The sequence below is a fragment of the Phycodurus eques genome, chromosome 13 (genome assembly GCF_024500275.1).
Source record: "Phycodurus eques isolate BA_2022a chromosome 13, UOR_Pequ_1.1, whole genome shotgun sequence".
Taxonomy (NCBI): Eukaryota; Metazoa; Chordata; class Actinopteri; order Syngnathiformes; family Syngnathidae; genus Phycodurus; species Phycodurus eques.
Window position 1 is genome coordinate 6,967,742 of NC_084537.1, and position 24,838 is coordinate 6,992,579.

The 24,838-nt window shown below is 40.2% G+C and overlaps 1 protein-coding gene across 1 annotated transcript in view; it reads left to right on the forward strand.

Moving 5' to 3' along the window:
• The first annotated feature begins 15,892 nt into the window (after positions 1-15,892).
• The window catches only part of LOC133411435 (solute carrier family 12 member 7-like), a 31,603-nt gene continuing 22,657 nt past the window's right edge, over positions 15,893-24,838 (forward strand). The window contains exons 1-3 of the mRNA XM_061693822.1: positions 15,893-15,988; positions 16,454-16,618; positions 22,630-22,718. Coding sequence (XP_061549806.1) covers positions 16,471-16,618; positions 22,630-22,718 — 237 coding nt within the window. The 5' untranslated portion in view covers positions 15,893-15,988; positions 16,454-16,470. The remainder of the gene's footprint in view (positions 15,989-16,453; positions 16,619-22,629; positions 22,719-24,838) is intronic.

The window sequence follows — 24,838 nt, forward strand, 5'->3', positions numbered from 1 at the left end:
AGGCAGGATCAATTTGACAGTGAAAAAAAACCCATAAACTGGGGAAATGGTGCAGAGTAAGGTTAATTTGGAGAATTATTATGCTCATTTAGAAAATTCAACACAGGTCTTCATAAGTTAACTTCATTTTAAAGTACAATACTATAGTTTTCAGTTCCAAATACCTGTGACTTAGTTTTGTGCCTTAAAATACAATCACTGAAATCAGTTATTATGCATACATGTAGATGGCAAATTGAAGCAAACATTTCTCAAGAAATCTGAGGTTGTTTTGTCAAATGTTTAAAAAAATAAAATAAAAATGTCATTGAATCTAAAGATTTTGTACAAATGTATAAAAAAAAGATCCTATTCGTTGGAACAACACATGACTAATGCTTGAACCTTTTCAGAAGTCAGTATTAAGTGAAATACAATTACAGTTTTCTCTCCACCACTCTTTCATATCGCTGTTGGGTGACTTTATGTCGTTCTTGGCACAGGAATTCAAGCAGCTCAACTTGGTTTGATGGGTTGTGACCATTCATCTTCCTCTTTACCACATTCCTGAGGTTTTTAATGGGTTTTAGGTCTAGAGATTGGGATGGCCAGTACAAGGTCTTGATTTCGTGGTCCTTTATCCACACCGTCATCGACCCAGCTGTGTCACATGAAGCACTGTTCTGATGGGGGAAAAAAACAAAACAATCCTCAGAGTTGGAAAACATTGTTAAAGCACTGTTTTTTTGTTTTTTTTTTAGCTTTACACGACTTGAGTTTGAAAAAAAAATCCTGTATCCCCTTTGCCCTGTCCCCATATATATATATATATATATATATATATATATATATATATATATATATATATATATATATATATATATATATATATATATATATATATATATATATATATCCTAACAATGCTGTTTTATCCAATTCCTCCGTTTTGCTAGCTGAGCGCTGACGTGTGCGTCAGTGCAGTTGGTGCATTAACAAAGGGTCTGTGTTGTTTGGAGCACAAAATGCGGTTAAAATGTGTAAAAAAAAAAAAAATTTTAAAACATTATTTGTAATTAATTAATCATAATTAATGCATAATATATAGTACCATGCCTAGTATATACATCAGGGAATTTCCAGGGACAATATTAACACTGGAAAAAAAATATAATTGGGAACTGACACCGTACCTCAATGTACTGTAACATAAACAATCCAGGGACTGAGGTGATGCCAACAGGGTTTGAGCCAACTCTCCTGCAGAAGAAAGGCAAGCATTGCAGTGTCAAAATTCACAGGAGCATGCTGCAAAGGTGGTCATTGGTACAAGACTCCTGAAAACAGCTCTGGTTGCTTCTGGGCAACAGCCAGCCTCTCAGTCACAAAACACTAAGTCAGCCATCATGCCAGTCAAACACAAACATGCGGATAGTTAGGGGGAGCTGGTTTATTAATGAATTTTTCAGATTTCTGTTTTCTAACTAGCATATAATAGAGGGAAACCTCGTAAGTTGAAAGCCCCTCAATTTAGATTTCGACAAACAACTTCAAAGTTCAAAGCGCCGTCGTGGAGGATATTAAGCGAGACATTAAAATATTGCACGTGCCTCGACAAATCGAGCAGGACATCAATTAAGCAAACAAAGTACTAAATATGTACATGAGTTGCTTGTTTTTGGGCGTGTTGTTTTTGGTAAATTATTGCAAATGATGTACCCGTACCTCGGATGATATGACATCACATGAGACATTGCTCAAGATTGCTCAATATATCTCAAGGGACTAGACGAGAAGCAGAGGACCAACTGTCGCAGAGGTTTAGCTTTTTCGCTGGGTTTTTCTTGAGATTCGCTTCAAACCTTTAGAAATGTTTGTTCTATCTTAAAGCAAGAACTTGATTGGTTGTGAATGATATTTAAGTCATCGGAGAACTTGCACAAACAGTAACCTGGGCATGATTGTGGTTATCTTTAATATTATTATTATTATTTTTTTTTTTTGTCCTGCCAAACAATGTCTGCAGGCCTGTACGTCCAGGAAGCCAGGTGCCCTGCTTGGATTTCTGGGCCTCTTGACAAGAAACTCAGCTCCTTGGCCTTGATTTGTTTGAACTTAGCACAACATAGCCTGACATCTTCGAAGGGGCCCCAAATGAGTTTGTGAGCCACACTACTCAGCAAACCGCCACATACATTGACTACGTCAGTAAATCTGCGTCAGGGCCAAAGCCTTCAAAATACTTGACCTCAAACCAAACGTAACTATATTTTATAATCACGGCCTTACTTGTCATCTCATGATCTCTTAAATATTGGTAGTTACAGGCCTGGAGCTCTCAACCCGCAAGATATAAATGCATTGAAATCTAAGGGGTCTTTTCATAGCATTTGAATATAGAGTCCTGGCTGTTATTTTGTGTGATTTTAACAAAACACTCCTGTGTTGCCAGTTATAGCTATAAAACCTTTTTGATTGTGTGTGTCGAAGCAACATAGCAATTACAGCGGTGTTGGGATATGTTTGAAATTTGAGCACAGCTGGACATGCCTGACATACACCATAAGGGTGTGCGTGCGTGTGCACTTTTTGTGTCTGGTATGTGTAACTTTGAGGCACTTTCTAAATATGACTTGGACAATCATTCTCACACTTTATAACCGACTCCCAAGGCGGTTAACTCCTGGGTGGACACACACCATGCATGTGGACTATCTGCGGACAAGTATTGTGTGTACACGTGTGTGTGTGTAGGTGTGTGTGCGTGTGTTTCCATGTCCGGGTGTGTAGTTGAGCATGTGGTTGACCAACCTCTCATCGGACTTCCACCACTCATAGATTTGGACAATGTTTTTTTTTGTTGTTGTTGTTTTTTCACATAGTTAGCAGCTGTGTTTTGATTGTGAAACATAGTAATCATCTCCCACTGCTTGGTTTTCTGTCAGAGGAAATTTATTTATAACCATTTCAGTTTACTTCGTTATGGCATAAACCAGAACTGGATCCCTACTAACCCTAACCCTACTCAAAAGTCAAATGTCATAAAATGCTAATCAAATCATCCAAGGTTCATTTGACTGTTGTCTTTATCAATTTCGACTGTTGTTTTGTCAGTCAGTTTGTTTGTTTGTTTTTTGTCCATTTAAGATCAAATTGAAAGGTTGACTTTGGCTTACGACAGATTTGTGATTCTATTGTGCATGTCAGGACAGTCAAAAACCAAGGACCTGTATCTTAAATAATAAAATGTTCTTCAATGTTTCTTTCTGGACCCTATCGTAGGCCTTTTCCTGTTCCTGCAATTCTTTGCTAACGTGGCCTTCCTCTGATTGTAAAGCATCATAAATTGTAAACATAACAAATAACATCCAGTGTTTTTTTTTCATGGATGAATGAGATGGTGCTAGAATAGAATCCAAGGCATGCTTTCTACATCATCACCTCTGTCACAGTATGGGTGCAATCTTTTAATCATCCGCCCATCCATCCTTTTTCCACAAAGCTTATCCTCACGAGGGTCACAGGTATGCTGGACCCTATCCCAGCTAAGTGCGGGCGAGAGGCAGGGTACACCCTGAACTGATTGCCAGCCAATCGCAGGGCACCTTTAGACAAACAACCATTCACACTCACATTCATACCTTCAATTCATCTACCATGCATGTTTTTAGGATGTGGGAGGAAACCGGAGTACCTGGAGAAAACCCACGCAGGCACGGGGAGAACATGCAAACTCCACACAGACGAGGCCGGATTTGAACCCGGGTCCTCAGAACTGTGACGCCCTAACCAGTCGTCCACCGCGCCACCATCTTTTAATGAAAACTGCTGTAGTCGTGCAATACTAATTTAAGTCACATTTTAAAACCAGTGATCAATAACACACCGCTGCTGTAACATAAATGGGACAGACTGGTGGATATCCCCTTTCGCACATCTGCCATTCCATTGTCTGAAGCCAGAAAAACCTCAATTTGCTGTGTCCCCACTTTCCATTTCCTTCTCCTACTTCTATTAGTGGTAGCTAGATCATTCTTTCGTTCTCATCAAAATACACTACATAATCAATAACCATTTTCATCAGGAATATTTTTTTCATCAAGATCTGAGATGTGTGATTGAAGTGTTCCCTTTATTTTTTTTAAGCAGTGTATTTAGATATTTTTTATATTTGTTACATTATATATTTTTGTACTATAATGTAATTTCATCAACAGTCATCTAATTCCAGATGATTTAGTAACTCCCTCAACAAATAATCTTACCTTTATCAATACACTTTCAATTTATTTTTTATTTTTTTTAACTCAAAAGCCGTTTGAATACAGTGTCTTTTGAAGCTATTTGACTTCAGCAACACTCTATACCTCCCGTGTTCTAAAGACACACTCACACTCATACTGATCCAAACTTCAAATCTTGGACTTGGCAAGTGTCCCGTAATCCTGTTTTGTTGGTAACCACACGCAGAACACCGGTGCCAGGAGAGTGTGGCAGAGGGTCACTGCATCCCGCAGACTCACAAAATTCACAAACTCTGTCCTTACCCTCCACAGTCTCCTCTTGCCCTACTCATTGCAGATTTGCCATCAAGATTTTCCACATTTGCTAAAAATAGTAAGCAGATGACTGGCCAAGCAGCCCTGGTGCCCTTCAGTCGCTTACAGTACACTGAATATACACACCAATTAGGGGAGTATTTTTTCACATTAATACACAGAACGCTGTATAAAACATGATGATTTAATTGTTTTTCTTTTTAATTCAAAGGCCCTTGGATGAACCGTCTAACGTATGTCTATAGAAAGGAGAGAAGGACTTGAAAGAAAAATAAACTCACCAGAGAAACATCATATACATCATATTAAAAAATCATTCAGTGATTGATTTAACCTAATCAAATATATGGACCGACTAGTTTTGTGACATTATTGAGATGATCAATACTTTCTTCCCATGGGCTCACCACCAGTGGGAGGGGCCAAGGGGCTCAGGTACAGTCTGAGATGGGCGGTGGCCGAAGTCGGGGAACTTGGTAGTCCGATCCCCAGTTACAGAAGCTTGCTCTAGGGACTTGAAACGTCACTTCTCTGGTAGGGAAAGAGCCTGAACTGGTGTGCGAGGTCGAGAAATTCCGACTGGACATAGTTGGGGTGGCCTCGACACACAGCATGGGCTCTGATACCAGTCTTCTCGGGTTAGACTCTTTTCCACTCCGGAGTTGCCCATGGTGAGAGACACTGAGAAGGTATGGGTATACTGATTGCTCCATGTCTCGGTGCCTGTACATTGGGGTTTACCTTAGTGGACGGGAAGGTAGCGTCCGTCCGCCTTCAGTTGGGGGGACAGGTACAAACTGTTGGTTGTGCCAATGCACCAAACAGCAGCTTAGAGTACCCACCCTTCTTGGAGTCCTTGGAGGGGTTGCTGGAGAGCTCACCTGCTGAGGACTCCCTCGTTCTCCTGGGATACTTCAACGCTAACGTGGGCAATGACAGTCAATGAGACCTGAAAGGGCGTGATTGGGAAGAACAGACCCCCAATCAGAACTCAAGTGGTGTTCTGTTATTGAACTTCTGGATTGCCCATAAAACCATATTCAGACATAAGGGTGTCAATATGTGCACTTGGCACCAGGACACCCTAGGCTGCAGTTCGATGATCGACTTTGTGGTCATATCTTGAGACTTGCGGCTGCATGTCTTGGACCGTCGGGTGAAGAGAAAGGCGGAGCTGTCAACCGATCACCACCTGGAGATTCTTTCGCTCCAATGGTGGGTGAAGATGGCGAGCCAACAGGGCAGACCCACATATTGTGAGGGTCTGCTGGGAAAGTCTGCCAGAGTCCGCTCTCAGAGGGAGTTTCAACTACCACTTCCTGCAGACGTTTACCCACGTTCGGGGCACATTGAGTCAGAGTGGACTGTGTTCGGTGAGGCCATGGAGAACGACTTCCAGACAGCTTAGATGAAATTCTGGTCCACCATCTTGCGTCTCAGGAGGGGGAAGCAGTGCACCATAAACAATGAGTATAGTGGCTGACACGCCTCTGCTAACATTACGTGGACATCGGGGACAGTGCCTCTGGATTGGCTGACCAGCGTGGTGGTCCCTCTTTTTAAGAAGGGGAAACTGAGGGTGTGTGCCAATTACAGGGGGATCACACTGCTCACCCTCCCCGTCTATTCAGGGGTTCTGGAGAGGAGGGTCCATCTGGAAGTCGATTCTCAGATTCAGGAGGAGCAGCGTGGTTTTCATCCTGGCCGTTGAACAGTTGACCAGCTCTACACCCTTAGATGTGTCCTCAAGCGTGCATGGGAGTTCACCAACCTGTCTACATGTGTTTTGTGGACTTGGAGAAGGTGTTAGACTGTTTCCCTCGGGAGTACTGTGGAGGGTGTGTCGGGGATATGGGGTACCGGACCCCCTAATAAGGGCTGCTCGGTCCCTGTACGACTGGTGTCAGAGTTTGTTCCGCATTACTGGCAGTCACTCAAATACGTTTCCAATGAGAAGTGGACTCTGCCAAGGCTGCCCTTGTCACCGATTTTGTTCATTACTTTTAAAGACGGAAAATATCTAGGCGCAGTCGAGGTGTTGAGGGAATCCGAGTTGGTGCGTCTCTGCCTTTTACAGATGATGTGGTTCTGATGGCTTCGTCACGCCATGACCTTCAACTCTCACTGGAGTGGTTCACAGCCGAGTGTGAAGCTGCTAGGATGAAAATCAGCACTTCAAAATCTGAGGCCACGGTCCTGGATCGGAAAGGGGCGGCGTGTCCTTTCCGGGTCAGGGAAGAGATCCTGCCCCAAGTGGAGGAGTTCAAGTACCTTGTGGTGTTGGTCACGAGTGAGGGAAGAATGGAGCGGGAGATTGACAGGCATATTGGTGCAGCATCTGCAATGATGGGGACTGTCGTGGTGAAGAAAGAGCTGAGCCAAAAGGCAAAGCTCTCTATTCACCGGTCGAGCTCCGTTCCTACGCTCACCTATTGTCACAAGCTGTGGGTCATGACCAAAAGAACAAGATCGCGGATACAAGCGGCTAAAATGAGTTTCTTCCAGATGGTGTCCGGGCTCTCCCTTGGAGATAGGGTGAGAAGCTCGGTCATCCGGAAGGGCCTCTTCCGCATCGAGAGAAGCCAGATGAGGTGGCTCGGGCATCTGGTTAGAATGCCCCCCGGACAGCTCCCTGGTGAGGTTTTCCGGGCACGTCAGCTGGCCTGGGAACGCCTCGGGATTCCCCCGGAAGAGCTGGACGATGTGGCTGGGGAGAGGGAAGTCTGGGCTTCCCTGCTAAAGCTGCTGCCCAAGCAACCCGACCTTGGATTAGCGGAAGTAAATGGTTGCTATCTTATCCAAGCTAACTTTTGGCAAGAGATGAGGTTCATACACCCTGAACTGGTTGCCAGACAATTGTAGGGCACACATCCAAACGACCATTCACACTCACATTTACACATACAGACAATTTCAAGTCTTAATTAAATTAAAAGATGCTTGTTTTTGTAATGTGGGAGGATTCCCACACAAGCACGGCGAGAACATGCAAACTCCCAATAGGAAGGCCAGAGCGGAGATCTGAGCCACCAGTGTCAGAACAGTGAGGTAGACATGCTAACCACTATTACACTAAACCTGACCATATCAATCTAGTTGTTATTACCATGATCACTAGATGGCATGTGGCAAAGGAGAACACATTGCATGTAAAGTTGTACTCGTAAATGATATGTATTCAACTTTGTAACATATTTGGTGGTTTTTAATAGCGCTATCAGTTTGAGTTAAATTGTTTACTTCAAATGGAAACATATTTGGTACATATCAAGAAAGAACCCCACTACACCAGGACAAATCCCTTTTACCTATGATTATAAACATAAACACATTATAAACCCGAAGACAGACGTGCAAGTGCCCCCATCCTGACATAATATTGTGGTGGCACAGCACACTGCAAGCAGTTGTCATTTATCCTGTTTGATGAAACAAGAGGTTGGCCAAACCGCTAGCCCACTGTGTGTTTGTGCAGCTACGTGGTTTGGGAGAGGAGTCTGTAAACAGGTAATAAGTCTACAAATAGAATTAGGTTACTTAACAAGATGGTCTTGAGGGAGGGCAGCCTGTTCCCAGTGTGCGTCAGCACTGACCTTTTTTCTGTTTGCTAATGGGATTTTAATTTGACCTTTTTCTAATTTTCTCTTCCGACACGACTGGCAGTCTTTGTAGCTCCATTCATAGATTGTTTACAAATGTTTTTATTATAACACTTTTGTACTTTGGCCAAGTACGACAAACAGGCATGCAGACATGTTCAGTCTGTAACCATCTGAATTCAGTTGACAGTGATGCCTTTGGTTGACAATTCTATTATATCTGACACAATATTGTCATTATTTACCTGTAATTGTTTTTACAGTCTACAACCACAGGAGGTTTTCTTCTCGTTAATTAATTTGACAGTGGGCATTTGCTTTTGGCAATCACCTTCCCACTGGTACTCGCCAAAAATAACAACCCTTCCTGTGTGTGAGTGAGTGAATGCATCACGTTCCATTCATGTTACATCCCTTATGGACCCACAGCACCATCTACTGACAATGCATAGGAGGAATGATGGCTCCACTCTGTGTATCTTTTTGGATTCAGTGTATGAGAAAGAAAATGTATACTTTAATCATACCGATTACCAAAGATTTTAATATTTAATGAAGGCTAAAAGCAAAAGAAGAATGACAGCTGAAATAGTGTTTAAAGACTTTAAGTTCTTTCAAACGTAGCTCTTTAATTTTTCAAAAAGCAGTTCCTACAAAGTGTCTTTCTACAAAGTGATTTAAGTGTATGCCTCTCATACTGTATATTGCAAACAGACAGTCATTCACAAACTACGCTGATGAAAAAGAGTTTTCACACATTGCCAAGGAAGGAAGTTAGTGCAAGGTTGCAGGCTATGACTACCAGTCAGCACAAATACATACATTTACAAATTTCTTCACAAAATTTACTGTATTTTACAGGATCAGTGCTTCCAGTCAAATACTGTTTTTGTTTTTTTAGTGAACGATAAACTAGAATTTCTTTTTAAAATAATAAATGAATATTTACAGTATGTTGACTGTATTTTTTATCCATCAATGTTTACCTATTTTTATCACCATTGTATTTATCATTGGTGATAATATTTTTTTATATCATATTATTAATATGATAATCACCACCACCACCATCATCATCAATTACAAAGACAAAAGAAAGGTATTTGCTTTTAAAACGAACAAGAACCACAACGAATGTGTTTGTGTGTGCACGTAAAATCACACAAAGTCCCATTTGAAATCACCAACTTCTTGCTTAGTGTACAGATGTGGATTCACTGATGCTGCCTTGTTTTGCACCATCCTGCTATGCTTCTTGCTTGGTGCCTTGTCAATCCTATATTTGGTTCCACTCTCTGGGTTTATGTCAGAGCAGCGTCTAGAAAAAAAAAGTAAAAACAATAACAAAAATGAGTCTTTCAATCTGTGAATACAGTGTACACATGGACTGGCGACGATGTTAATAGTGGACTGTTGTTGGCACGAAGGACTGTGAGACATAAATTTGTCTAATTATGTGTTAACAGTTGGAAGGGCAACATTCAAAATATGCCAAATACGGCCAGTCAACATTTTAAAAAACACACCATATACAAATACAATTTGATGGGGCCCCCGACAAGGGAACGATAAGGGGGGGTGGAGGGGGGCCCAGGGAGTAGCCGTGGGGCATGAGAAGGGAGCCCCAATGCCAAGCAGCCATTCAGCCCGGGAGGCCCGGCCTCAAGAGCACAGCCAAGTAGCTAGTGATAACCCACCAAGTGTGGGATAAGGAAACCCCCCCCACCGCCACGAGAAGAGGAGGAGGCAGGTCCGAGGAGCGACAGAGGAGCCCCACCGCCCCCCACCAGTTGCCAGAGCGCGGGACCAAGGCGGGCGCCAGCTGGCACCGCCCCAGCATCCACGGGACATGGGCGAGTCCATCATCACACCATCAATGCTCTATGGAACGTCACTGTTTTTGCAGTGAGAAGAACACCAAAGTATTGTGTTTTACCAATGGCATGGTGTCTGATATATCTAAAAAAAAAACCTCGGAGATCACTTTTTATGAGTGGACCTCTCCCACTTGTACAATTTGTAGATGAACGTTTCTCTAAGCTCAGTCAATTAAATAAGTGTCTCAAAGAAGTGTCTACTGCACTACCCGTGAGTTTCATTGACAATTTCTGCATTTTTTTGGGAGCGCAGACCTCTTTATAAGGTAGATGGTTTCTGTCTAAATAGACAAGAGGTTAAGTTGTTGGCTGCCAACATTTTTTACTGTGTACGTCATTCAGCTGCCCGAAAAGAAAACACTGGCCTTGGTGACACAGCTGAAGGACAAAAAGATGTGGTTGTTCCCAAACAATCGGCGGAACAGGAGATAAGTTGACATGAGGTGCAGACGGAGTCATCAGCGTCATCCAAACAATCGGAAAAGCGAATGACAAATAAGATGAGCCAGCACGTTGAATCTCCCACACCCTGCCATGCCCCATTGGAGCAAAGCCCAACACAAAATTCACTCTCTACTAGCCTAAATTATTTGCTAGGTGTGACGGACAGGATGAGGACTATTGTTAATATTGGAATCCAATGCACACCACGCCAAGATCTTCCTCCCATCCCCCCTCGCCTGAAACCACCATCCACTAAGATGCGAAGGGAGCCTCCTCCACTCATAAAGAACCTTATCTGCAAATCTGACTGATATCTGTGGGATATTTTCCAGAATAAGTCAGACCCCTATGGAGATCAGTCACTTTTGATCCATGTAATTACATGGGACAGAAAGTTGGTTAAACAAATATGCCACCAAAAAGTAGAACCACAAACTTAGTGAGGATAAAATGTGCATCTATCAAACTATTGTGTCCAGTTATCTATGTGAGACTAGCTCCTTTCAATATCAGGTCACTGGGTAAAAAAACATCAGTGTTGATTAATGACATATTTACAACCTATGATCTGGACTTTTTGTTACTAAATGAAATGTGGTTAATAGAAAGTAGCTGTAATACCATTTTAACTGAGGCAACACCAGCAATTTTTAATCATATGAACAAGTGTCGAATAGGGGGAAAAGGTGGTGGTATTGCTGTTATTTTTAAGTCATTTCAGTGTAAAGAAATTATACTATGTGATTTCAGCTCTTTTCAATATCTCGTTTTTTTTAGTTAAAGGTGACCCAGAGGTTATTGTTAATTGTAATTTATAGGCATCCAAGATACAATAGAAAATTTATGGAGGACTTTTCAGAACTGATGTCAGTTATTTGTACTGACTACAACTATTTTGTCATAATGGGAGACTTTAACATTCATGTTGACAATAACATGGAAACAAAATCTAAAGAACTCTCTGCTATACTAGACACATTTGACCTCTCTCAACATATTAAGAGTCTAATCCACACTCAAGGGCACATCTCAGACCTGGTCATCTCTTAGGATGTTGAAATTCTATCAATTGACATTAAGGATATGGCTATTTCTGACCATTTTTGTGTATTCTTTGAATTACAGATTCTTCCAAAGGTTCAGACAACCTCTATGTCTATTAGGACAAGGTACATAAATGAGAGTACCGGCACTAAGTTTATGGAGACCATAACTGTGCCACAAACTGTGAATGCTGCGACAGTTGATGAACCTTTGGATAATTTCACCTGTAAAATCTCAAATGTCATGAATGCTGTCGCTCCTATGAAAACTAAGACAATCTTGAGGCGACCGAGAATACCATGGATGAACACAATGATGGTAAAGACCTCTAAAGCAAAGTGTAGGAAAGCAGAACGTAAGTGGAGAAAAACTAAACTCCAAATTGACTGACCTCTACAGACAAAGTCTTTGTAATTTTAACCAAGTTAGTAAGAGCTAGACAGCAACACTTTTCTGAAATCATCAATAAGAACTTCAACAATACTCACACTTGTTTGCTGTGGTTGACAAGCTCACAACCACCCCCGAATCAGATAGCTCCAGAACTAACAGCAGATAAATGCAATTGATTTGCTTATTTTAGTGAAAAAATACAATCCATGAGGTTAAATATTAGCACAAATCAGCAAAATGATGAAATGATACTACATCTGAAGCCACCCAGGAAAAACTCTTATTACCATGTCAGAATTTGATACAGTTGACCCAAAAAGTGTAGAGAAAACGATTTAGCAGCTGAAACCATCAATGAGCTGTCTTAACTCAATACCATCTGACTTTTTCAAAGCTATTGCGAATTCTGTGTTAGCTGATTTGCAGCAAATAATCAATTGCTCACTTCAGTCAGGTGAGTTTCCTAAAGCTCTTAAAGTAGCTGCCATTAAGCCTCTGCTAAAAAATAGAACGCTGGACGCTTCCATGTTAGCAAGCTATAGACCCATCTCAAATCTCCCTTTCATGGCCAAGATTGTTGTGAAACTTATTTTTAATCAACTCAGCAATTACTTGAAGTTAAATGGACTTTTTGACAAATTTCAATCAGGTTTCTAAACTCATCAAAGTACAGAATCTGTTCTTATCAAAGTGCTAAAATATATAAGGTTACTGACGCTGGAAAGGTGTCAATTCTGGTCTTGTTGGATCTCAGTGCGGCTTTTGATATGGTAAATCATAATATACTGCTGAACAGGTTAGAAACGTGGGTAGGACTAAATGGAACAGTCCTTAAATTGTTCAAGTCCTACCTGGAGGAAAGGCGTTATTTTGTTACCATTGGAAGTGTTCAATCTCATTGAATGGCAATGACCTATGGGAGGGGTGTCAAACTCATTTTTGTCAAGGGCCACATCATAGTTATGACTTCCATCTGAGGGCCGCTACAACTGTGAACCCATATAAATGAAAGATTACCTCATATACTGTAATTACATACAGTATACACAACACATTGATGAATAACCAGTTTTGAAATCAGAAGCCTATCAAAACATGTTTTTCGACTATTACATTTCCTTTCAAAGTGAGATTGGTAACAAAAAAATGCTTGCAAATATTTCAATGGTATTGCACCAGATTTTGATTTGTTTTCGCGGGCCACATACAATGATGTGGCAGGTCAGCAGTTTGACACCTGTGACTTATGGGATCCCTCAAGGCTCAGTTCTTGGACCCCTCCTGCTCAGCCTGTATATGCTACCCTTGAGTCAAATTCTTCAGAACTTTAATTTTGACTATCATAGTTATGCGGATGACACACAGTTATATCTAGCAGTGCCTCCAGATGACTACAATTCAATTGAGGTGTTTTGTCACTGTCTAAAACAGATAAATAACTGGATGAGCCAAGATTTTCTTCAATTAAACCACAATAAAACGGAGATAATTGTTTTTGGCAATAAAGAGAAGAGGATTACTATTAGTAAATACCTGGATCAATCAAAGACCAAGTGCGAAACCTTGGTGTTCTGATAGATTCCGACCTGACTTTCAGCAGTCATATCAAATCATTTCCTAAAACTCCCTTCCACCATCTGAAGAACATATCCAGAGTGAAGGCTTGCATGTGTCAAGCAGACAAGGAGAAGCTTATCCATGCTTTTATCTCCACTAGACTTGACTATTGTAATGGTCTTCTGACTGGACTCCCTAAAAAGAGCATTAAACAGCTGTAGCTCATTCAGAATGCTGCAGTTCGAATTCTGACCAGACGAAAGAAGTCAGCACATATTACTCCAATTCTAAAGTATTTACACTGGCTTCCAGTCAGCTTTAGAATAGATGTAAAAGTTCTGCTACTGGTCCATAAATCACTAAACGGTTTAGATCCTGAATGCATGAATGAAATGCTAATGGAACATAAACACGGTAGGGCTCTGTGATCGACAGACTCAGGTCAAATAGTGGAGCACAGAGTCCAAAGTAAACATGGTGAAGCAGCATTTAGCCATTATGCTGCACACAAATGGAATAAGTTGCCAACAGAAGTGACATCAGTCCCAAGTGTGCATGTTTTTAAGTCCAGGTTAAAAACTAAAAGGTTTTTTCCCATGCTTTTTAGAGCATTTCCACTTTTTAATGATATTTCTTGCACTGTACGCTGTTTTAATTGTATTATTATTTTTTTCTCTATTTTAAATGTTTATAAGCTGTTATTTTTGTTTTTTCCTCTCTTTGTTTTTAAATGCTTTTAATCATGTAAAGCACATTGTGTATGAAATGCACTATATAAATAAATTTGTTTTGCTTTGCTTCTCTAGAGTAGTGTTCCCCAATCTTTTTTGCTCCATGCAGTGGCAGTTTTTGATATGGACGACTGGGGCAGGCACCCAGCGCAGCATTCTCGGGTGGGTGGGGGCGTTACTCTCGCCGCCGACGTATGGATTTACAATGTGTAGTTGGTCTTCGGCGACAATGTAACATTATAAAATATCTATTTTAAAAGAGGCATTGGTCACAGAAAATGCTTTTGCAATATTTCAACGTTATTAAAAGTGAAGACAATTTGTAATTTTGGTATTTTAGCAAGAAGCAGGAATGAATTAAGACTTCGAGACACTTGGCGTTTGGGCTAATTCGATTTATTGAACAAGCCTTTAATGTCATAACAGCTGCTTACTTAGCCAGAACAACGAAAAATCCCCCGAAAACCCCTGGATCTCAGTTTATCAAGGTTTAATTCTCTGGGCATGGAATTAGCCCCTCCCTGGGTGGACCCGGAAGATGGTCGTTCCTCATGACCATATTTGGAACCACACCCGCCTGCTGGTGCCTCACAGTCTAGCGAAGCTCACACCCGGTACCCTTATTTTATAAGATGCAAAACAGTCCTCTTTGCAGACCGGGACGCCTGTTGTGAACCCAAGACCTGTTACTGTTTGGGCGGAGAAGGAAAACTCTAATAAACGTACAAATGGTTGAAGGAAGTCCTTTGATGTAGAACTAGAAAGAAAAGATGGTTGGCTTGAATACAGATCTCCAAACATTTGGCCCTCTCAAAGGAACTCTGACTTCAGCACTTTTGAAATATACTACACTCACACTAGTGAGGTTGGGGATTCGAATTTCAGCTCAACCCTTGGAGTTTGCATCTTCTCCCCATACTCGCGTGGGTTTTCTCTTGGTACTCTGGTTTCCTCCCGCATTCCAAAGACATGCATCGTAGATGAATTAAAGACTCACAATTGTCAATAGATGTCAATGTGAGTACAAAAGGTGTTTTGTCTCTATTTGCCCCACGATTGGTACTGTGCCAGTTGGGATAGGCTTGAGGTCACAAAAGGATAAGCAATATAGAAAATGGATGGCTGGACAATTCTGTTTCCCTGAATACATGCAGCACACACAACAAAATGTGTCATTAAGAGTCACCAGGTCATTTGATGTTACGTTGTGTAACATTTCAATGGAAAAGTGCACCTTGCATTACTCTATGATCACACTGCCAGGAAGCAATAGAAGTAGAAAAAAATGCCTTTCATGGTTAATATGAAATTAAGATCTATTTTCAGCCAGTGTACTTTCACAAGAAGCTCGTAACCTTTAACAACATTGAAACCACCACAAAATCATACAAATTGAGAAGCCTTAAACCACTAACATATAAAAGTAATCACTGTTTTTGCTGCATTGCTATTAATCCCAGATATACTCTTTGAAATGATTGTTAAATAATACAAAAAAAAAACTGGATTCCTACTCCCATTGTTTCTTCCTCTTTGGCTGCCTTTTGTACTCTGAATTCATTGGATAAAGTCCAAGGTTTTTATTCAGTCTTCTATCCTGTCAAAGCGTGCAAGGGTGTTATACCACTCTACCCTGAACTTCAACACCTCAGCTCTACCCATAATGCACTGTGGGAAAGGTAACACCCATTTTGTTGACTAGTAGGAAATCCGAGGCAGACACTCCCAGCCTGAAGAGAAGTGGAAACAAAACCCAAAGCCACAAGAAAAGACCATACTTTGGGGTTATCGTTTCATCTTTTTATGTGAGTCTTGTTGAGTTGTTATCGTCTTTGAAATGGATCTTTCCTTGGCTGTTGTGTTTTACATGTGAATTTTTTCTCTCTACCTTTTGGAATTCCAACCAAGGTGAGAGAGTGAGAAATATGACAGAGGGCGGGGGAGGAGCTGCATGTTGGCAGTCAGTTCTGTTCATATGTTAAACAGTGTCACATGTGGCAATCCTCTTGGAGAATTTTGGGGGGGAGAATGGGAGGGAAAACAACAAGGACGAAGCGAGAGAGTGAGAGAGAGAGAGAGAGAGAGAGAGAGAGAGAGAGAGAGAGAGAGAAAGAAAGAGAGAAAAGATGCACTTTGGCCTTTCTCACGTGCAGGAAGACATTCACCCAGACAAGCGTAGAGGAAAGCTCATACTTATCAACCTCACTGGATCATGTGTGGATTCTCTTATTCCTCCAGGATTCTTTAACACAAATCCACACATTCCACAGGCACCTTTGGGGTTAAGATGCCCACCAACTTCACTGTGGTGCCAGTGAATGATGCAGACGGCAACAGCAACAACACAACTGCAAATGGAGGTGACAAACCTGTTGGTCTCAACAACATTTTTGGGGATGAAGATAAAGAAGATAACTCAGATGGATCCCAATCAGGTAGGAACTGTGAGCTGGAGAACACTGACGGCTGAAAATGTTGGCTTGTAGGTATACGATCATGCGCTCAGAGAGGTTTAGCTCTCATTTCTGTTTTTCCCAAGAACATATGGAGAGGTTGAGCCAAGTTGGGTTCAAGATCAGTGCATTTATGTGTTATTGAAGAAGCAAACGTGTGCGGAAACAAACAACCACATACCACATGCTGTGGCAGGCATGCTCCAGACTTCCATGCGTCGCTGTTCAACTTGCTTGAACCCGCCAGCCGTTAAATGAGCTAAAATGATTCTCAACTCTGGGTGGTTCGCGGACAGGTAAATACAAATTTTATAGCATAATTCAGACAGTTAAAACTTTCGCCTGGAGCCTTCATTTCCTTAAAAGAAAACAAACTATTGATGTTGTACTTTACTAAAAGGAAGAGATCAGTGCCAAGATATAAAATGTTGTACATGGAGTTATGTGCATCCTCAGTTTCTAAATAAGGTGCTCTGAAAGGCACTTTAAACATGTAAGCGTGAGTAGTTAAAGTTAGTAGTTAAAATGTGATATTCATGTTTTTTTTCCCCGAGGCTATTTTTGAACAATACCACGTTCTTTATATGTCCTAACCTTTGTCATAGTGGGTTGTGACTTAGCAACAACAGAAAATTGCCGGTCCCAGGGTAACAACAACTGAGAACCAATGAGCGAACGAACTGTATGGTGTTGGTAAATGCTCTTTAATTTTTACACATGACCGACATGCAAGAATCCACATTACAATTTAACAAGTTGAGAACACAGTAAATTTTTTCTTGGGTGGCTTCTCTGAATACAGTTTTGCTGTGTTGGCTACATTTACAGTAAATGAGCTGCTGACTAATTAAAATATTTAAAGATTTCTGTCTACAGTAAAGAATTATACTAAATGTAAATCAGCTTAATAAATCCTTTACATTCATATTAGCATAAATCTACATGTGAATCACAATACACATTAAATATATATGTATGAATATGTATATATCCCAGCTATCTTTGGGCGGGAAGCGGGGTATGTAACAGGGGTTTGACTAGGATTGGTTGATTATGAACATAGCACCATCCCAGATATAAGAGGGTGTGCACAGTTCTACAACTACTATCTCAGTTGCTTATAGGTTACATTGATGGTGGAAAAAGTTTTGATGGTGTTTATTTCCATTTGTCTCATTTTTCTAATTTCACAAAAACTTGACACACAGAGGTGTGAAGACTTTAACATACATCAATTGTATACCGTGTATATGGGTATGTGTGTGTGAGCGTGTGTGTGTGTGAGAGAGACAGAGAGAGAGAGAGAGAGAGAGAGAGAGTGCGAGCGAGCGAGAGAGCGAAAGAAAGAGAGAGAGCATTTATTTATTTTTTCAAAAGAAAAAAATATAATTCTGTAAAAAAAAAATTTTCATGATATATATTTTTTCATTCATTCATTCATTCACTCAGCTAAATAATTCAAATCCATAATCTTTGTTAAGATCCAAGTACGTGAGAATCCTAAAAACTGGATTACAACACTCTAAACTCACTAAATAATATTAGACAATTGTTTGCAGTGTCATCTAAGAACTAATAATGGTTTGTCCAAAAACAGTAAGCTTTGTTTGCATGAGTTACAATATCGTAGTTGATGATTGGAATATGGTAAAGTTTACATTACATTGGTTACTGTGCACGAGTCTATTTACAGTAAATATCTAATTACATTAATATTGTTTATAAGATCGCCTTGTTTGGCTGTCAGTTGGTTTGAATACTCTGAGCAAAAAGAACCTATGAAGATGTTTGATGTGCTGTATATTAAAATATACCCATGGTGGGATAGCTCAAATATTTGTGGCATTTATTGAGACCATAAAAGGCAGCAGAAATATTGACTACAATCTTAACGTTAGTTACAACTTTAAGAGATATTCATTCATTTATCTTCCGTGGCGCTTATCCTCGCTAGGGTCGCTGGCGTGCTGGAGTCTATCCCAGCTATTTTAGGGCGAGAGGCGGGCTACACCCTGAACTGGTCGCCACATATAAATAAACAACCATTTCCACTCACGTTCACACCTACGGGCAATTTAGAGTCTACAATTAACCTACCATGCATGTTTTTGGGGATGTGGGAGAAAACCGGATTACCCGGAGAAACCCTGGATTTGAACCCGGGTCCTCAGAACTGTGAGGCAGCCATATAACAATTGTATACATTTTGGGATTTAATTGAGTTGTCATATTCTAAATTGATGTGTTTTGGACTCACGTTTTTTTTATTCTGAGCCAACATGTGGTCCAATTTAATTGATTTGATGCAAGGCTGCTCCATTGATGTAAACTACCGTAATCGTAGGCGCCACTGTGCCCAAAATATAGTACAAATATTGAAAACAAAAACAACCCAAACTATCAGATGCATGCTGACAGATGCACAAGTCATCTGTAGCCCTCATGACCTTATGATAAGCACAACAGTGAACAGAAGGACTCAAACACGTGATGCTGATTAGACAGGATGTCATAGCTATGTAGAAACAACAACAGACCTGCATTTCCCATTACCGGCTCCTCACGGTGACTAATAATAACTAACTCACTAACCAAGAGAACAAGATAAAAGAGCACCGAAAAGGGTAGGACAGGAGACGATGTGGGAAAATGAGCAAGGCAGTGCTATTGACGAGTGGTGCGGTGGGATTCTTTAATCGTGTATTAACACCTTTAAGGACCTGTGCGTTGATATGTTAGTATAACCTTTGTTTTTATTAGTGGTCCTAGCCCAAGTAATTAAAGCCTATAGTGTGTCTATCGAACTTATTAGTGAATGAACGCCATATCACATATGCATGTCAGTCAACTGGTGTACGGAGTTGCTTAGCCTTTGTTCATTTAAGTGTTCTTGAATTGTTTTGTTCAATTAGAAAACAAAGTGAAATCAGTAATTGGAAGAGTAATCTTGTTGCTTCCTGCAGATTTTGATACAAAGGACCTTTCATAGGTAATGGAAATTCAATTATTCCGTTCTACACTCAAACCTGCCCTAATACAACCTTTATGAACTATAGTTTAAGAAACATTTTAACATTCTTAACGGAAAATACAAGTGTAAAAACAATAAGTTAACTACTGTATAATAGGAGTAAAACAATTAAAAATAAAACGAGGAGGAAAATGACTCTCAAAGTGAAGCAAGCGAGGTTTACCGAAGGCGACAGTTTTTTTTTAACCTTCTTAGTTGTCATAAAACCGCTGAAATAATTTAAAAGCCAATTACCAGAACTTGAAAGGATTCATGTGTGCAACCACCCTTAAATGTGATTGTGTGGACGTGATGGCGCGAGGGGTTTGGTTCCCCACGAATAAATGGAAATATACGTATTTTCTAGGACCCACAAGTCAATGGCCCTTCAAACCGTCATCACTTTTCATGTCTTTATCTTACGGTCTACGGTGGGGTGCTGACGGTGAATATTTTCACCACTCAACAATGGTCAAAAAACAACTGGTGGTACATCACTACATTATACCGTCAGTCAAATCGTATTGTGCTTCTCTTCAATTCGTCATCAATTTGCCTCTTGCGGCCATGTCCAGGGAGGCTGGCAACAGTCCCATGGATCTTACATTATTTCTGAATAATATCTGCAACTCCAGTCACAGGAACATCAAGCTGCTTGGAGATGCTCTTACAGCCTCTGCCTTTAAAGTCCTTTTCTGTCATTTCTTTCTAATCTGACACAACTCCCTCCTTCGCTTCCTCTGGTCCATGTTTAGTGTGGTGCACACCACATCACCAAACAGCACACTAACTCCTTGTCACCCTTTAAGTAGACCAATTGACTGATTACAAGTTTGAAGACACCTGCGAAGCTAATTAGAGGACACACCTACGGCCAAATTATTTTTTTGTCCAGGCCTGTTTCATTAGTTGTTGTTGTTTTTTTTTGTTTTTTTTCAAATAATTCTGTTGAAGCACAATTCAAAAGCAACATCTGATTTTCATTACCTCTTTATTTATGATATTACCTTTGTCAGATTCAAGTTATTCCCGTGGGCACCGTGTTTTTTTCTTTCAGTAACAGACGGGTACCAACAATTTTGTCCATGTGTGTAATACCATAATACAACTCCAATGCCAATGAAGTTGGGACGTTGTGTTAAACATAAATAAAAACAGATTACAATGATTTTCAAATCATGTTCAACCTATATTTAATTGAATACACTACAAAGACAAGATAGTTAATGTTCAAACTGATAAATTAACTTGGAATTTTATGGTTGCAACACGATCCAAAAAAGCTGGCAAAAAAGACTGAGAAAGTTGAGGAATGCTCATGAAACACCTGTTTGGAACGAACATCCCACAGGTGAACAGGCTAATTGGGAACAGGTGGGCGCCATGACTGGGTAGAAAAGGAGCTTCCCTGAATGGCTCAGACATTCACAAGCAAACATGGGGCGAGGTTTCACGATTAATATTCGAAGTATTCACAAAAGTTCATTTCTGTTCATGTGTTCTACATGTTGTGCATTACATTTCATATAAAAGTCCCCAAAACAAGTCCAATGACCATTTTTGGTATTTTTTATGTCCACTTTCGGGGGCTGGTTTCCTCCGAAAAACATGCATAATGCTGTGTGTATGTCGCGGTGCTGCTGTATCAAGATGAGTTATCTTAGCCCAGAAATTAGTAAGGCTACAATATATTTCTTTTCAAAATCCAATCCATTCCTCTTTTGCTCGAGCTCAACATTTAAATAACCCTTAAACAGACGTCCCTAAAAGGTGTTCTGCTTCTCTTTCGTAGAAATTGTGTTGAAATGGACAAAACAGTTGGAAATGTATCTTGCTCGGCCGGGAACTCAGCACCCCTAAACCTCCCATCCTAGAATTGCGCCATTCATAACCTCGAAAGCCTCGGTAACGACGTAACCCTAAAGGGTCATGGGTGACAACGGAGAAGTCTGAGTGGAGGCTGCAACCAAATACTGTCATAAGAAAACAAATAAGAATAATAAGTACTCTTAAAATAATCACATTTAATACCACACTTTGTAATAAAATAATGATAATAAAATAATAAAATAATAAAATAATAAAATAATAAAATAATAAAATAATAAAATAATAAAATAATAAAATAATAAAAATAATAATTGTTGTTGTAAATACACACAATTCAGAAAAGTGAAATCTGACAACGGAATGGCCAAAATCACAACAATATCCAATGCAAGAACTCTATTATAAATTGTACCTTCACAAAAAGATGTTTGACTTTGAAGTGATACTGCCAAAGACGTATTAATTTTTAATGATACAGTATGTTCATTACTGTAGGTATAGTTTGCTGTCACATTGAACTGCACTGTACAATATTTGATATTTGATAGCTGTTTCTAAAATGTCGGTTATCTATTTTCGTAGCGAGAGTCAAAATATTTAACAAACTACACCTCGAAGAATACAGTAATGCTTCAGTCATTTGCTACTTTTCATTTACACTGGTGCCTTGAAATAGAAGAGCTGTCACTCAGCCAGTTTTTGTGTCTTGAGATAAGAGCAAAAATTTGAGATATGAATGCGCTTCTAGATATTGGCAGCAAACTTCACGTCGGGCCACCATCAAGTCACACTGGCTTCCTTGCAGTGGAAGGACAATATCAGTAATGCGCCACCATTAAGCTGGTTTGCCAACCGCCAATAGATCCCACAGAAGAGGAACAAGGAAGAACTACTGTATACGTTAGTTGTGTTTTGTGCTCACATTTACCTTGGTTGCAGGTTGTGTGGTGGGCAAACATTATTACTGTGTGTTTTTATACAGAATAATACTCTTGTCTGCAATTTTACTTAGCAATTTTGGTGTTACAAGCATGGTCATGGAACAAATAAAATATCCCAAGGCACCGCTGTAGTTCTTAAAATCTGTTCATACTGTAGTCTCAGTTATTTGCATCCGCTGTGTAACACGTGTCTTGCTTGTGAATCGCTCTAGGAGATGACATTCAAAGGGAGTCACACCCATTCATCAGCTCAGACCATGGCATAGAACAGTATGATGGCAAGAACATGGCCTTATTTGAGGTAAGGCTTAACAAACACGTTCTCTCATTCTGTCAGTTAAATAAACTTGACAATTCTTACATGACTTGTGGCAAAGCACGACACTGTAAATCTCATGTTATAATTTAAGGCACAGGCTTGTAGAAGAATTCAGAGCTGTAAAGAATAAATGTCCAGTGGTTCTCGTAGAGATGGTGGTCCGCTTCCCGCAACCGATCAAGCTCCATCCACTCTTAGGGGCACCGAAACACTAACTGAAGGGGCACATCACTGTTTATGCACCCCATCATCACTGACATCTTTCTTGTACTGTATGTCTGCATACAGCAGCAAAAATATGTATTTAACAAGTCACCATTTTTCTCACTAAATATACTTCCAAAGGTGCTATTGACATGAACATTTCACCAGATGTTGGGAACAAATCAAGTAATCCATACATACAAAGAAAGTAGAACAAATAAGATCAGAAATTATATTTATTATTAATAATGTGAAATGACACAGGGAAAAAGTATTGAACACGCCAATTTATTTAATACTTTGTACAAAAGGTTTTGTTTGCAATGACACCTTCAAGACGCCTCCTGTATGGAGAAACTAGTCGCATGCATTGCTCTGGTGTGATTTTGGCCCATTCCTCCACACAAGCAGTCTTCAAATCTTGAAGGTTCCGTGGGCTTCATTTTTGGACCTTGAGTTTCAGTTCTTTTTATAGATTTTCGATTGGATTCCAGTCAGGTGATTGGCTGGGCCATTGTCGCAGCTTTGTTTATTTTTTCTTTGAAACCAATTGAGAGTTTCCTAGGCAACATGTTTTGGATCATTTTCCTGCTGAAATGTCCAGACCTGTTTCCTTTTCATCATTCTCTTAGGTAGCAGCAGAATTTTGTCAAGAATGTCTCAGTAGATTTGCCCGTAAATCCTTCTTTCAATAATGTGAAGTTTACCAGTACCATTTTCTGAAAAGCAGCTCCTCACCATCATGTTCCCACCTCTGTGTTTTTGTTCAATACTTTTGCCCTGTGTCATATCACATTTTTACACACAGCTTAATTTCGAATCTTACTTGTTCTACTTTCTTTGCATGTAAGGATTACTTGGGTTGTTCCCGCCATCCGGTGAAATTTGCAGGTCAATAGCACCTTTGGAATTATATTTAGTGAGTAAAATGGTGACCGTGTTAAATACTTATTTCAGCCGCTGTATGTGGTTCTCTGTGTGGTGTGTAAGACAAATATACAGCAAAGTATACACTGAATTGAATAATAATAACAATATCATTATTGATATAATACTATTATTGTTATAACATTGAATTTCCCCTTTAAGAGCCTGTTGAGTGACAAAAACATTCCCGCAAAAACACACCACAGAGAAGCGTATCGTGAACAAGCCTGCCAAATCTGAATATATAAAAATAAAAAATCGCAAAATATATAAAATAAGGCTCCAAAATCATGACAAATTGAGCCCAGCTTCCAGCTACAGGACAGTGTGGGCGAATCCGCTGAATGCGCTAAAAAACGCCCTGGTCGATCGACACCTTTCAATGAAATATGTTCGTTCGTACAGTATGTGCTCAAGTGTTTGTCATCAGCTACTTGCTGAAAAACAGTATTTAAAACACAGTTAAAGTTCCATTAGGTGTCTCTGTTATGTGTAGACCCACACAACAATGCTGAGTGAGGCGCTGATACAGGTATATTATACGACCTCGCCAATAGCTTGCTAGCTATTTAGCACGCCAGCTCACATGTCCAAATAATCCATACAACTGAGAATTTAATGCTATATATCAACAGTTCAGTACAACATTTTTCTCAGTCTTTGCACGTTTTCAGCACTTATCTTAAAAAATAATGTATTTAGAAACCAATCAGAAAAATATCATATTCAGTATAACAACAATAAAATAATCCATCCATCCATTTTCTGTACCACTTACCCTCACAAGGGTCGCAGGCGTGCTGGAGCCCATCCCAGCTTTCTTCGGGCGAGAGGCGGTGTACAACCTGAACTGGTCGCCAGCCAGTCGCAGGGCACACATAAACAAACAACCATTCATACCTGCGGGCAATTTAGAGTGTTCAATCAACCTACCATGCATGTTTTTGGGATGTGGGAGGAGACCGGAGTAC